This window comes from Neodiprion virginianus, chromosome 3 (assembly GCF_021901495.1).
Source record: "Neodiprion virginianus isolate iyNeoVirg1 chromosome 3, iyNeoVirg1.1, whole genome shotgun sequence".
Taxonomy (NCBI): domain Eukaryota; kingdom Metazoa; phylum Arthropoda; class Insecta; order Hymenoptera; family Diprionidae; genus Neodiprion; species Neodiprion virginianus.
In genome coordinates, this window is record NC_060879.1 from 39254286 (window position 1) to 39270122 (window position 15837).

General features: G+C 42.3%; 1 protein-coding gene across 1 annotated transcript in view; it reads right to left on the bottom strand.

The window, feature by feature from the left end:
• The window catches only part of LOC124301652 (uncharacterized), a 310056-nt gene that overhangs the window by 22062 nt on the left and 272157 nt on the right, over positions 1-15837 (bottom strand). Inside the window, exon 8 of the mRNA XM_046756994.1 lies at positions 9586-9774. Coding sequence (XP_046612950.1) covers positions 9586-9774 — 189 coding nt within the window. The remainder of the gene's footprint in view (positions 1-9585; positions 9775-15837) is intronic.

Sequence of the window (15837 nt, forward strand, 5' to 3'; positions counted from 1 at the left end):
TAAAGTCGAATCTCACCTGCAGACACCCGCGGGAACAACCGTCCGTCACAAAAGTAAGACGACACCCTGCAAGCTACCCTCGAAATGCCCACCCTTACACACCCCGTTTTGATGCACCAGCTGAAATCAAAACCCGACCCGCAAGGGCGAGGCGACATCCCAGCCTATGAATATATTAAGGATAAATAAAACGAGCTGCGAGTGTCGGGCGCGTTTATTAAACGATGTCTGTACTGCTTTCTTGAACACTTTGCACACCCGACGTCATTATTCCGAAGAGGGTGTCACCCTGTCTATCCGGTATCCATCAGCCACATCGTGAAGCAACTTGTATTATTACAGAGGCCCGCGATCTTGTTCAAGCAGGTTTTTGTTTAAGCAGAAATGGTATCAGGATATGAGAACATGGATGGAAATTTGGCGGGTGTGGATTACTGTGGATTGGGGTAAATTAATGTGCCAATTTTGCCCACCTTGGAATCAGTTGTGATATTATTTTATCCCGTTGTCACCGTTTCGATTTTGCGTGATCGAAGGTTATCGCTTCAGATGGTACGCAAAGATGTTTAATCTGAGTTTTGTCAAATAGCAATTTTTTTTTTAAATAATAAATTGTAGAGATCTAGTGTTTTCTCTGAAACTTGCTCAAAGTCCGATTTTACTCATGAATTGAATAACTGAAAAGATTGAAAGTCCTGTTGACAAATTCACACAATTTTATGAATGTGGTTAAAAACGAAGAAATTTGTTTTCTACTCTCGAAAATTTAACATGAGGCCTTAAAATTTTGAAAAAAGAGCCACGACTTCGGGGATCTGAGGTAACGATGTCTGATATTCTTCAGGGATGAAGGGGGAACGATATTATTATCAACAGTGTTTAATAACAACGGCTATGGGGCGGGAACTGCGCCGTCGAACAATGTATAAAGCAATCCAAACATATTTCGCAGGTGGAAGGGAGAGGAAAGGAAGGAAGGTGATCACGGACGTCAGCAGCCCGCCCCGTTGGTTAATGAAATACGTGACCGGAGCCTCTGTCATAATCTCAAACACTTGATTCCATGGTGTGGCAAGCCCTCGTCGGGCTCTTGGTGGATTCCGAGGGCGAGGAAACACTCGCGCTGAGCTAAAGGAGCGCCGGCGTAATGAGCCACCAGCGCTCTGCGCCCGTCGCATCCCTTAAGGACGTAGGGGTATTATTATTATAGATAAATACGGAATCTTGGACCTTGAATATCTCGAGGATGTATTAAGGACACTTGCGAACGAATCGAGACTCCCGAGATAATTGCCGCCCGAGGTTTTCGAGCGTTATAATATTTATCGCAGAAGCACTTTGAGTGTTTGCTGCGCTCGCTTTATCTCTCTTTCTCTCTTTCTGTAGCCCGAAAGCTATAAACTCGACAATTCAAATCGAAAGCTCAACATTAATTGTAGCTTTACTCGCTTCGTTAATATTGATCGTTCTTTGTTGTCAGTGAATTTTTTATTCAAGGTCAAGAGTCCTGTAAAACGGTATGTAAATTTTTATTTTATTCTTAGCAACAAACAGTTTGAGTTAGCATTGTTAATTTCATTTTCAAACCTCCAATATTGTAAACTGCAGGCTGGACGTAGCAACAGCTTTAGAATCCATTTTGAAGTATATACGGAAAGTTTTAGGATGGCTACGAATCTGGATATAAATAATCTTTGAATCAGAATCAGTGTTGTATAACAATTAAAATTCACTCAGGGCAGATCAGAAATTATTTTTGTGGATTATTTATTTTCTCCAAACAGTGAAAATTTCTCAGTAGCGATGCCAAAAATACTTTATAAATATTGTCGTTTATGACACAGCTAGCAAGTTATGTCCACTTAGTTTTTCGATAAAATTATATTTCTTCCAGAACGTAAGTAGGAAATTATATGTTGGTCATTCCACCGAGCCATGTACGCAAATCCAGCTTCCAAATCTTTGATTTTTCGTTTTTATGAGATCTTCACATTGTTTAGGAGTCAACAAAAAATTTCTTGAGTATGAAAGGCTAGGAGATTTTTTTTGGGAGGACGAGCGGAAAATCCTTAGACATGATTTTGATCGGAAATTTTCTGAATTTTCAGAGAAAGAAAATTCGATCTTCAAAAAACATGGTGGAATTGTCATTACAAGTTTTATTTTTTGTAATTCGCGCTGAAAATGAAAATAGCGAAAAAAATGATCATCATTATCGAAAAATTCAGAAAATTTCCAATCAAAATCCGTGTTTCAAATTTTTTTTGAAGGCATTTTTTGAAGCGTTTAATCAGATTCGAAAATTTCGAGGTAAAATCTGATAACTACGAAAACTCCTATTAACCGAAGTCGGAAATATTTTAAACTCGATAAATCTCTTGGTGGACACTTAAATAATGTGAAGAATTCAGAAAAACAAAAAATCAAATATTTGGAGGCCGTATTTGCGTACACAATTTGATGGAATGGCTAATGTAAAAACCTGACGACATTTGTTATGAGTTGATAACTGAAGCACCGGGCGGGCACGTATTCAAATCAGCAATTAACTGGGATTTAAAGACTACTTTGAAATCCAAGCCGCGATTGAACTGGAAAGCTTTACTTGAAGGTAAATTAAATAAGCTTGAATTAATATTCCCTTACAACATATAATTCTACCGGCAGAATTTCAATAATAAACAGAATTCTCTTCAGCGTGAAAAATTCAGCCGATGAATCGATGCGATTGGTTTTCCATATCTTGTTTCTTTTTTAATTTTGCTTCTCATCGCCAGTTCGCATCAGCAAAACGAGCATTTGGAACGCGCAACGTCCGCGGAATGAGAACAGTTCGAAAATGACTATAAGCGGGGGTCGTTCACCCGTACACCCACCTGTTATCAAGTTCCCGAATTCCGTCGCCGTAGGCTGAAGAGCCGAGCTACATGGTCGGCCGAGCGTCGTATTAAGAGATTTAGAAGAGCGTCGCGTAGGCGATTCGATTATTTCCCTCCATTAAAACCCCTGGGTGTGCAGACTTGGGGTCGCGCATCCGAATTGCCGGAGGAAAAATTCCCTTGCAATCCAGCCTCCCGCACACACATCGACTTGCACACGTGCGCGCGTACACGTCGCAGAGAAGTTTTGAAAACACGAGTTTTACATTTCCTCCTCGAAGAAGCTCCCGTTTCGCACGTCCGTTGCAGTTGGGGGTTGAATCATTCCGGCTGCAAGCTCCTGGAAGAAGGTGTCGCTGTTGCCACCCCCGCAGGACACATCGGCTCCTTGGTATTCCGAGGCTGTTGGCCGATATTGCGTTACCAGAACACGCCGCGCAACTCAATCCCAAGGCACCGCGTGTGAGTCTTAGCCATGCTTTTGTAAGTCACACCTCGGCTGGTTCGGCGCCGTTCCTTACGAACCGGCATCCATTTGGAGAAGTTGCGAGATCTGCGGGTTCCCGGAAAATCGGTAATTTGTTCGTTTTCCCGCGTACTGATTTCGCCTCGGAATAAGTTTCCGTTCATCGGAGTTCGCCATTATTCAACCGGGATAAAGCGGATGAATAAATCGATGCAGGTCGCTGGAGGAGAGCGGCAATTTGTTCATTCCTGGACACGCTTCGATTCCTCGCGTATATATCATATCGATCTGCAGCTGGGTAATTCCCATGGAAATTTGAGACTCGAGGGAGGCTGCAGTCTGGTACATTGCCGCTGTGTTGACGCTCACATCCGTAATGCTGTGGACAGATCACGATTCTCGCTCGAGGCAACCGCGAGATGATGGGTCCACCCCGAATCAGGCCTAATAATTCCCTCGAGCCTATATCCGAACATCCGTACCTACTGCACGTGCCAATAGAATTTATAACCCGGTTTCGGTTTCTCCGCACGCATTCTCAGAATTCGGGAATTCACAATGGGAACATTCTGCAAATATCTGCTCGAATGTAGCCGCTGCGTTTTTTCAACTAAGTGGTACGAGCATTGACCCTTCGTGTTTTTAAAGTTCTAAGACTAGATTTTATACGATCATTTTCGCAAGCTTAGCGGTCGTGCAAACGTGGTTCGTGTTCAAAATCGACCAGTTTTGAATTTTTGAGACAAATTTTCAGGTGGTAATCTTTGATTTACGAACATTCAAGCGTTTGTGAGTTGTTTCTTTTTAAGAATTTTCATTTTTCATCCTAATTATTTAAAATCGGGCCTCTTGATCGAATCATTAACGACTTTTTGACACACGTCATCTTGAAGATATTGAAGATATGAAATTATTCTATAAAATTAGAAATAAATGATTCTATTACGAGGATGATCTTGAATAATCGGAATGAAAATGCAATTTTTGAGAATTCCCGGAGAATTTTCAAAGAGACTACAAATTAGTTTGAAGGTGCTACTATATTTCACTGAATAAAATTGAGAACATCCAGATGTTTTTTTTTTACGAGACTTTTGAATTTGTCGCAATGTATTCCCAGCTACGCAGTGCCTTCAGATCAAAGATCCGGATTAAGGAGAAGGATCCTTCAGATCAAACGCATATTTCTCGAGCCAATCGGACAAGCCTCAATTTTGGATGACCCCACTCCCATAACACTGATAGAAAGAAAAAAAATGTCTATGTAACTTTTATGCTGAATATTTGTATAGGCTGGATATTCCTTCATTGCACCATTCTTTCTCAAGACGAAACAATAAACAACACTACTACAATACTACCAGTAAATGTTTATGATTAGGTCCGAAATGACCAATGAACAGAAATCGAGATTCAAGGTGAAATTTCGAAGACTGTGTAGTCGTGACGTAGAGCCTCGAAGAGCGGAAACAGTTGGCAAGGAACGAGGGTGAAAAGGGCACATAAAGCGGATAGAGGTGATGGAGGTGATTCACTTGGATCGCGAATCGCGTTTATATAAATCCGAGGACTACAGAAGCTGCAGCGGTTCGATTTAGGCTGAGTATCAGTCATTCCGGAATCGGTTTTGGGAATGCGTTTTTGATCCCCCTAGCTGCATCCCGCGGAAGGGGGGAGGAGGGGAACGGCGATAGGGCGACGAGGTCCCCAGACGCCAATGACGCCAATCTCCCGTGTAAATCGCGACATATTTCATGACACGTGGTTCGAATGCCTGCCGCACCCCGTATATATATATATATATATATTTAAACGCGAATCCGGAATAACCTCAATCCCCGTACTCCTGCCATGTTGGCAGCTGCAGTTAGGCGAACGAAGGATAAAAAGTTTTAAACTTTTAACTAAGGTTTAGCGAGATCACCGAGGTCTTCAAGCCTCCGCAGCTTACCGAAGATCATCAGCGCGAGTTTTGGCTAAGATCCAGGCTTCGACTATCGAAAAGAATGTCGATAAGATGAAAAAAAAAGGTAGAGAAAGAGAGAGAGAAGGCGAGAAAAAATATGAGAACAACGAGCAAAACGGAGTTCTGATTACACTCCGGATCGTAAAGATCGCAAGAACCTCGTGAAGAATTGCCGGTAGACGGAGGGGCGAAGCGCAAAACGAGTCCTCCATTTCGGCGAGGGGTTTTTGGCAGAGTCGTAAACTTTGGTCTCATCAGGCAATAAAGACTTTCAAAGTGTTCACCAAGATGTCCCTAATGATCGACAATGCGGAGAGGCATTTTCGGCAGCCGAGAAGACAGATGCTGACGACGAGCTTGCAGGACTTGTTATCACCGGTGCGTTATACCGTCTCTCGTAAGGATGTAGGTACTACGTATCCTACAGGCTACGCGAACGAGAGCAAATGAAAACCGAGCTGATGGAAGAGGAAGAATTTGACTCTTCCTAAAAGGCAGAAGGAGAGGAGGCGAAAAAGATGAAACATTGGAAACGAGACGTGGCACCTGACAAAGAACCTTTGCTGGTAGGAAATCAACTAATAAATGAAACCGTACACTGATACAATATAGGTGTACGATATTGCAAGTTCCAAACTGACAGACGAACGGACGGCCTCTCTGGGCCAAAAATATCGGGGCTAGTCGTGGCGGGCGCAGTCCGTTTCATAATGTATGAAATCGATTCGCGGTTCTATCCTTCCATCCTCCTCCCGGGTTACGGACCTTCTGTTACGGACCAGCACTCCCAGACAGATGTCTCTATTATTGAGTCGCGTCAGACTTCGCCGTTACATCGGACTATGCATTCGCATTCACCTTTGCCGGTGACCTATCAGCCTCGAATCGCGAATGTCTGTGTTACACGTCGCAAAAGGGAAAGAATCCGTTGCAATCCAGATCCGTTAGTGTCTAGGCAAGTTCATTGACCTCAGTCTGTTAATTCGTTATTTACGGTTAATGGGTATTTTGAAGGAAACTGTCGAGTATTTGTATCGGATGAGAAAATTGTTGATACCTAGAAGCCTGTGGTTTTTTAACTGGAGACCAGTTCATTACACTATGTGCAGCGAATTGGATCTTACGACCATGATTCCTGAATGCTTTCAAGCGTTTTTGCAGGATACCAGAACAGGTGATATCCTTGAACCCTGTGCAGGATTTCAGGAACATCAAGACATGCTGCTACGTTCATAACAAGACTCAAATTTCATTCTGCCATGATATGAAGCACCATTTTTGGACCATAGATATCATTTCCACAATGTATGAGGTAGAAATAATTAATGATCTGCCCATCTCGACGATTATGACTGTAACTCCGGGCTCAAGAGATATAAATGCAAATCGATTCGAAGATGATTTTACGATAAGCAGGCTCAAGTCAGCGAGAGTTCATTGGCACGGAGTAACGCACCGACGAATAGATCAGGGGATATGGCCTCTGTCACGGACCCATATGATTGGTTTAGAGATTAGCACCCTGTCGGTCCGGCACTTTGGGCTCCCTGGGTCAAGCTGGCGAACATATCTCCTGATGAACAGAGGTGCAAGTGTGTGTACGTAGGTGAGTTTGATCCGCATACATCATCCCCGCCACGCGCGAAGCCATCTCTCTCCAAACAGCTCGCATGTGCCAAATATCTGTGATGAACTTTTTCTTCTCGTTAAGTAGAAATAGTTTCACAGGTTTTCAATCAAATCGAAGGAGCAGTTATAACTTTGGACGAGTTCCGTACGCCGGGCGGAAGCGATTAGATGCGTTGATGCTGTGATTTCTGCATGTAGAAGACCGCATCAGAATCTGGTATCGGGGCTCGGTCAATACGGCCGGCAAATGAGCAAACGACCAACAGATCCAGAGGACGCATGTAGGACGTGCATGCGGAGCGAGGAGGTCTACAATGCGACTATTACCGGAGGAGTCAATAATAATCCCCTTGTCCCGGTATCTGTCCATAATGGGCGACTATACCGCGAATTACACCGAACCCGGCTCATTGTCCAGCCACAGCTCTTGGGATAGAATTGTCCCGCAGGTTCCTCGTCGCCTGAACGTCGAAGCGAGGAAACTGCCGGACCCATAATCGAGACGGACATCCGAATCGAAATTGGTTGAAAAAGAGCAAGTGTGAGCAGCATTGACAGTATCGTTTCGCAATTTAAATGACGCTCTTGACTAGAGATTATTTTCTGAAGACGATGAACGGTTCGAGCTTGATCTCGTGTACTTCGAAAAGGTAGAAAAACTTTTGAAACTATAATAGACGATGGGGCGAAATAAGGCACGATCTCGGAGTTGAAGTTTAGTTCAAAGGTGGTTTTGCGCAAATTGGAAGCACAAAGGTATGGGGTTCAAAGTGGGGAAAGTTCCAAGAGATGATCATCGCAGCAGCAGACTCTCTATCGGTTCTGCACCCTCTTTTTAATGAAGGAATTAAACCAGTCCGATATAGTTTGATCAAATATGCGGGCTCTCTGCCCTGAGCTTTCAGTCAACCTTGGGCACAGTGATTTCGCTGTTCTGGATGAGATCCTGGACTGTCCACGTCGCAGGATAAACTCCAATGTCAAGATGAAGACTGATTATGGTATACGGGTTGATAACGGTCCTCTGGTATCGGAGATAACCTTACTGTACGTTTGCGATCTATCTTCCTCAGAAGTCGCACTCTCTTTTTCTTTGTGTCTTCCTTTTCTACTCCATGGTAGGAAATTTTGAATAGAAAGGACGCGCTGCAGATATAACGAATATGCATTTGACGTGATTACGACAGACTGTTGCCACGGCTGGTCCGAACCAATCTCTTTAAAGCGAGTCGAACCAGACCGACCAGAGGCTCTCTCCATTCAAGTGCAACGGGCATTGTATTTTTCGATAACAATCGGTAGCAGACATTTGATCGAATCAATTGATTGCTTTCTATAGTTCTTCTAAACACAGAGCGACTCCGGGTATTATACCTACCCACCGCTGGTACCTACGCGTCCCTTGGGAATCGGTCGGGATCCAGCGGCGTCCCGGGTTTTACTCCCTCCTCCTACGCGCCACCCACTCGCGTTCCTCCACTAGGCTCATTTGAATCGCCCGCTCAATAATGTCCCCTAGGAGCACCGAAATCCAACGGGGGATAAAAAAAAGAAAGAAAAAAAAGTAAAGAAAGAAAATAAACCTCTCGCTGATGCTTGCATGTGGGAGCGTTCGTGTATTTTGGTACACCTACATGCACGCACGCGTATACGTACACCTGCACACCTATTTATGTGGAATTTTTTATTCCAACACTAAAATTGGATAAATTTAGTACCCTCTTTTATTCCCCTTATTCGCGAGGGGCTTCTGGGTCTTGGAAAAAATTCACGAAGTGCAATATATATTCGTGAAATTTTTTAAGAAGAGTTGAGCTATTTCGACATCTCATATTGTGAGAAAAATTCGGTAACGAATTCTGTAGACTAAAGTATCAAGTCAACGGTATTTGATATTATATTTTTTAATTGACTGCAAACAGTAGTCTATAAATATGCTTGGTATATCACACCGATCAATTTCGGTCAATAATAAAACGACCGTATTTGACTTGTGCAGATTTTGCCAAACTGTAAGTTTGAATTTCGGTGAAACACTTCTTAAGCTGGTTCCCTAGCTCATTATATTCTACTCACGATTCAACACAAATTTAAATAACGCAGAAGAGAAACTTGAAAGCATGAGCTTTTGAGTAAGTAAATATAATGTCTCGATCACAGATGAGCAGCACTTTGGCAAAAAGTTCCTATTGCTCACGGTTATTTTTCAGAAGACGTCAAGCGAGTCGGAGCAACTGTGAAAGCAGTTCCGGCACGCCCAAAAGCAAGTGAGCATAGGATGTATAACCCATAAACCGTAAGTGCATGGCGACGTTCTGGGTAAAATCATGGTAAAGAGCGGCGCTTATACTGCAATGGGGTTTCTGGCTGGCACGGTCAGGTATGGTGGGTCTACTGTACGTAACGTTGGACCGGGCTTAGAGGTTTGAGAAATTAGTTTAGTTACGCGAGAGGCAGGAACGTCTCCACGCGCCGAGGCCATGAGCATGATCAGACGTTGAATTGAATCCCCGAGTGGATCCTCATCCTCCTCCGAAACTTGGAATGCAAAGAATAACCGACTGCGCTTTGAAGCTCTCTGCGCCTTTACACTCCGCGCCACTGCCTTGGTGGTGTGAAATTTGTGTATTCCTGATTTTTCTCACCTGTGAATCTTCCTCCGTGAATATTGCGTCGAAGGCAAACATCTTCGGGGCTGCTACTGTGGGTCTTCGATCCTCGGCCGAAACCGACTGCGCTGATGCTGGGTCCACCAAAGTCACCTGCTTCTTCCTCTTGTCGGCGTTGAAGAAGCTCCCACCTTCACCCGAAGACACCCTCAGCATCACCTTCACCTGGAATCAGAAAATGCGAGTGTTTTATTAGGGTTCGTGGTCCACCAGTAATTTTAAGAAGAGTAATGAAAGCATGCGCTGAAGAGATGTGGGGATCATCATCGGACGAAGTTCGCAATTTATATAATGGAAATCGCACTTGTGGTCCTCTCATCATATTGCACGTGGCTTGTGTGTAATTGAATTCCAGAATTGTCAATCCTATAACCGTGATGAGCCCATTGTCTGCCATCCGTTCATCGATAAAAGACAAATTAATACGAGACAACAGCGGATGGCATTTTATCCACCGGCAATCGGTTTCTACACTCCGAGCGAAGGGTTGAGCCTCGGGATGTAGTGGCAATTAAAAATTGTCCTTCAGTCTCGATTCGTTTTCCGTCAAATCTCTTTATTGAAAAAAGAAAAACAACGATTGTCGGTCGAGTTCTGTTATGATGTGAACAAGGACGATACTCGGGGATTTCTAATTTCTCTAATTGTATTTCCGCTTTCGAGTCAACAGTGAAATCCCGAAACAGTAATTAGAGAAGACGATTGGATCCATTTGGAAACTAGCACGACCCAAAATACTTTGATGGAAAGCAAGCACAGATTAGTAAAACTGTTTCTCTTGACGGTTGATTGTTTTGTACTTTGATTCACCTGTCACTCGGTTTCAAACTTGAAAGAAGTGATTCCTGGTCGATTCTCAACTTGCGAACGAAGACGTCGGTTCGAAATTATTCCATCCGCACAGCGCACTGTCATGTACAGGTGGTAAATCTCTGGTCTACAGAGCCGGAGGTTTTTCTCGAGGAATTCCAACTGTCCAGGAAATTGCGTTCGTCTATCTATCCATCCATCTATATCTATCTATCTGTCTGTTCGGGACGCAGAGTCCGAATCCACTCGTCGTCACTCGTTCCACGGAAGAGTGTGTCTAGTATCAACAAGCGAAGGTACACACGTCGATTGGAAGAGCCGGAAATAAAAATCCTCGTCCTCATTTTCCTCGGAAAAGCGTCCAGCTCTCCCCTAGAGCTTGCAGCTGGGACGGCCACACGTCCTTTTCCACTCAGATTAACATCGGTCAGTCGTCGCTGCGGAGTTGATCCGCGAGATTAATTCCATCGGACGTCCAAAAGCGAGGCCTGCAGCCCAAAGTAACGCGGAAACAACGCGCTCGGAAATTTTCCTCAAATTGCTCGCTGTCCGAGGGGCAAATTAACGCGAGATTCGAGACGAAGCGCATGCAGTCTGCGACAACAGAAACTACTTGACCGAACTTTGATGGTTATAGAGGGTTTGGGGTTCGTTGCATGGCGCTGCTTTCCGACCTCCCGACGTTGAATTGTCGTTTGGATTGGCGGGGCGCTGAAGACATTCGAGAACGCTATTCAACGAGGGTTTATTACACCTGTATTAAGTCATGCCGAATATCATCAGATTCCAAGAGTTATATTGTTGAAGGAAATTTTCAACCCTGCACGTCACGTAGCTCAATAAAGTTGTAATCTTGCTCACGAACGAATTCGCTTTCGTTTTTATTGGGGCTTTTTATTATTTCTTGTGATTCGTTTTACTTCTTCAATTTTTTCTTTTTTGACCTCTTTCACTTTCTTCAACGCGATAGCTAACGTAAGGCGACGCTTGAGACGGTTACAACGCAACGTCGCGTCGCGTGTTCTCGCAGAGACAAGGAACGGCAACGATTCGAGAATAAAATATTCCGCGCCTTCTCTGGTGCTCGTCGTTTCTTTGAAATCTCTTCATACAACTCGACTTTCCTGCTGCTCCTGCTGCTGCTTTGCTGTAAGCTTTATTCGCGATAAAACGACGAGAAAGGATTTAATCGTTCCGGCAAATTCCTTACAACATATTTTATAAAGGTAGGTTATAGTATTCGCAAAATTTTCCGCGACGCGATATTATAGGTACACAATACCTTGCCGCGTTTATTGTATGCTTAGAATTTTCGCTCGCATGGTACTCTCATTTCAAAGTGTAATCCGACCACTTTGCGATCTCAAGTAGCGCCAAAGCAATTTACCTTGAAAATTCAACAAGCGCCTCAATTTCTTAAATCCCTTGTTTTTCACGCACACATTTTATCCTCGTAGATTTATGAATAAATAATTTAAAGCTCTTAGACCCAGTTTTTGAACGTTTATTCGCTATTATTTTTTACACAGTGATACAATAGTTCGATAATCAGAAAATGTTTATCTTCGAAACTACATTGCCAACTCAAAACTAAGGAATAGAACTGATCGTCATCTGCGCTACCGGCAAAAATATGTTGAATAAAAACTTTCAGCTAGAGTGAGACACATTATTCAAAACTACGCGTCGTAGATATTGACGGGAAAAAACCCTTTTACATCAACACGGTAACCGACCGTGTGTAAGGTGAATATCTATGCGTTGGCATACGTCAGTACATGCGTCAAATTTTATAAAGTCTGTAAAAATGTCAGAACCAGTAGCACGATAACGGGCCCTTAAAATTTTCCGAGACGCCAAGAAGCACCTGCACACATATCGGTAAGTCGTCGACATTTTGTACCTGCGCTACGTATCGCCGTTTCATCATCCGTCGTAAAGTGTACAGGCATACATCTTGAATATTTCCGTAGATGTATTATAAATAGAGCTAGATGCGAGTGTGCGTGTGTGTGTTTGGAGCACTCCGCGTCACGAGAAGCTTGCGCCGTTACTGGATCGTTCGATATATCGAAAAAATAGTTTCAGAAAGTACACGTATAACCTTAGTGGCTGGATATTATACCGTATCGTTTCTTTTCCTGAAAGTTATATGCGCTGCACCTTGCCGGCGGAAGTTACGATATAGCCGAGTCGATTTATTCCCGAGTCAAACACGTAACTGCGGAGGGTTTTCAATGCGCGTTTTACTTCGTTAGAAAAATTAACCCCGCAAAGTAAACCAGCCAACTCTTTTTCAAGAACTAAAACACAGAGTGGACGTAAGAAAAACGAGAAAAAGAAAATCAGACTTGTTTCTGGAAAACTTTACAACCTGCAAGCGCGACTCAATGCGGGGTGGCATTTTTTTTTACTACTCGGAATTTATCAAAGTTTGGATAATCTACGATTCAGGGTAATTACAGATAAGGTAAATAACGGGGAGAAATTAGAGCGATATCAGGAGAGAGCGGTCCTTGCCGTTTACTGTATATGAGCAAAGTTACGACCTGCAGTTTGAGCGCCCGGAGCGTTCAGTGCGATTTTGCTTGCAAAAAATTTGTTTTTCAAACGATTGCGCGAACAATAATCCTCAACTCATTCTTACGGACTTGTATCAAATATACACCTAAGCACGATTGAAGCGATGTACTCGAGTGAATTTATCACGCGATAAAACGTGTATACACATACAGCTTAAAAATAGTATTTCAGTTTTAGTAGCAATATTTGATGTAGTCGGTTTTTTTTTTTTTCTTTATTGCAATCACGTATAATTTGGAACGACAAAAAAAAACTACCGTAATTTCGTACGCGCGTGTCAAATGAAAGCTTATTTGAGACGAATACCTAATTCATTGATATCGATATAACGACATCAACATTTATGAATTTTACAAAACCTGAGTATTTACAAACTTTATTTTCATATATTAAAGAAGTTTTTTCTTTTTCTCATACAATGTCCGAATTCGTGTAGTTTTAAATCACCTCACTTGCCAAATTTTTGCACTGCTCTCCCAGAATAAAGCCGCGACTTGCGTAACCGTGAATCGAATATTGCAACGCATATTAAACACCGTTCCGGTTCGGATTCCCCCGGCAGTAAATTTCGCATCATTTTAAGATCTGGTTGGACGCGTCCATTCCGCGGGGCAAAATTTCCTCGGTTTGACTGTTGCGCCGGTTGATCGCGTTGCGGCATCAGGTAGCTGATGTACTTTCCGCCCCCGGGGCATGTTTTCATCCCCAGTGGGGAGAGACGGCGCTCTTTCTCGCTGATATCTCAACTTGTATCTAAATATTTCCCCTCCGGCATTTTAGACGTACGTAGGCTTAGCCCTCGGAATTTATGCCTATATACATAGATATTCGGGCGAGGGTTACCTGCCAGCCTTGAAGGGGGGGGTCACTGAATGAGGGGCTCGCAAAATCAGGGGTGCAGAAATATTTTCTCCGCTGCCTCAACGCCGAATCCATCTGACGCTGGAAAAGTTTTATTACATCGCTTGCACCGACGTTTCGTAACGGAGGCGGTTAAAGTGGCGGAAAATGCTCCAGCATTTGCCCCTCCCTCTTTTGTTACGTTTTTAATTTTTTTCTTTTTTTTTTCTTTTCTTTTATTTCCTTTTTTTTCTCTTTATCACGTTTTACAGAATGAATTCTCTCTTTTTTAACTATCCCTCTCTCTCTCTCTCTCTCTCTTTTTCCCGGTATGGTCTTTGCCACCAACCTTCGTGTTGTAATGCGGTTTCTCCTTTGACATCGCGTTCGCGCTGTTTTACAACCTGTGTAATAATAATCTGGTGATTCTCAACCACTCTACGATTTTGTGTATTATAGTTATTTAACCGTCGACTTCTCTGACTCACAAACTCTCAGATGTTTACAAAAACGTCGAAATTCCTGAGATACAAGAACGATCTCTTCTATTCGAAACACGTCTCGACGTAACGATGACTGACAGTTGAGCTCCTGACTTGCTTGGCGAAAAAAAAAAAAAAAAAAGAAAGTGAATGAAGGGCGCAACGCAAAAAAAACCCTCACGAACAACCACGATGGATGAAATAAATTGGTATTTCAACTTGTAACACGACGATATTTGAAAGGAAATACTTCTCGGAGGTTTTTTTTGTATTACCGCGGGGCGTTTAAGATTAAGAAAAAGTAGAAGAAAGGCTTGTTGAGAAAAATAAATTTACTTTTTTTGCACAATAAGTTTCAAAAATCTTTCCGCAGATCGCTATAATTCTTCGTTAGTACTGTTGTTATTAATCTTTACTGATATCCTTAACAAGATTGGACAATCTGTCTCAAACAGGAGCTACAAATACAAAACCAAAATTTGAAAAACTAGAAAGTAAAAATACAAGCTTTGAAAATGAAAACAAGGTAAAAGTGCAGAGTTAAAGGTCAAATAGGTAAAATAAAATAAATCTCAATCTAAATAATCTCACCTGGCCTATTGCCAAATTCGATATTGTGGATCAATATTATGTAAAAAACGACATCTCTAACGTAGAATAAACGTAGTTTTTAAATTCCCAAATAATTCTTTGTGGGCTTTCATAGTTTCGTTTTCAAGAAGCTTAGGAATATCTGAATATAAATTCTTTCGAATTGTCCGCACAATTTTTTAATACTTACTTTGCACGGCTTGTGTAAAAACGTAATATCCACAGTCAATTCATGTTATCTACAAAATGCGGAATTGACCGACTTATGTTTACTTTCTTAGGGGTTTTGAAAATTGAATATTTATAACAGACGCGTAAGCGGATACTAAAAAAGGCAAGAAGAAAAATGCATAATTTTTGAAAATTACTTTCGACACTTCTTCCTCTGTGAAAATTGACCGACACTGTATATACTTTACAGTTGGTCATTTTTCTTGCGAGAATATGCAATTCGTACACACTGTTAAAAATGATTGTCAATTTACTAATAGATTTACAAAATCAAGTTACAAATTTACGAATTCGATGCAGCGACATAAATTATAATGTATTTGTCTTAAATTCACAATGAACATTTTTCATACTACCAAAGTATATAGGAAAAACACTAAAAAGTAATTTGAAATTGCTAAATCGTGTAGTAAATTTATTGTAATTGTAAATTGAGTAAACAGTAAATGTATGGTGAATTCCCTGTTCCGTATCCGAAAAAAACTTCTAATACAGTGTTGGAAGTTTTATACAGAAATTTTTAACAGTGCATCTATGCCAAGACACCTCGGTCCTCCATCCCTCGAATAGGGTTGGAATCCCGTAGTTTTGCCGTGCGCTAAGTCACCCGCGGATTACGATTCGTAACAGAAACAGCCGACTGTCGAGTCCACCAGGAAGCTGCAAGGGTGAAGTATGAACCCCATTCGTC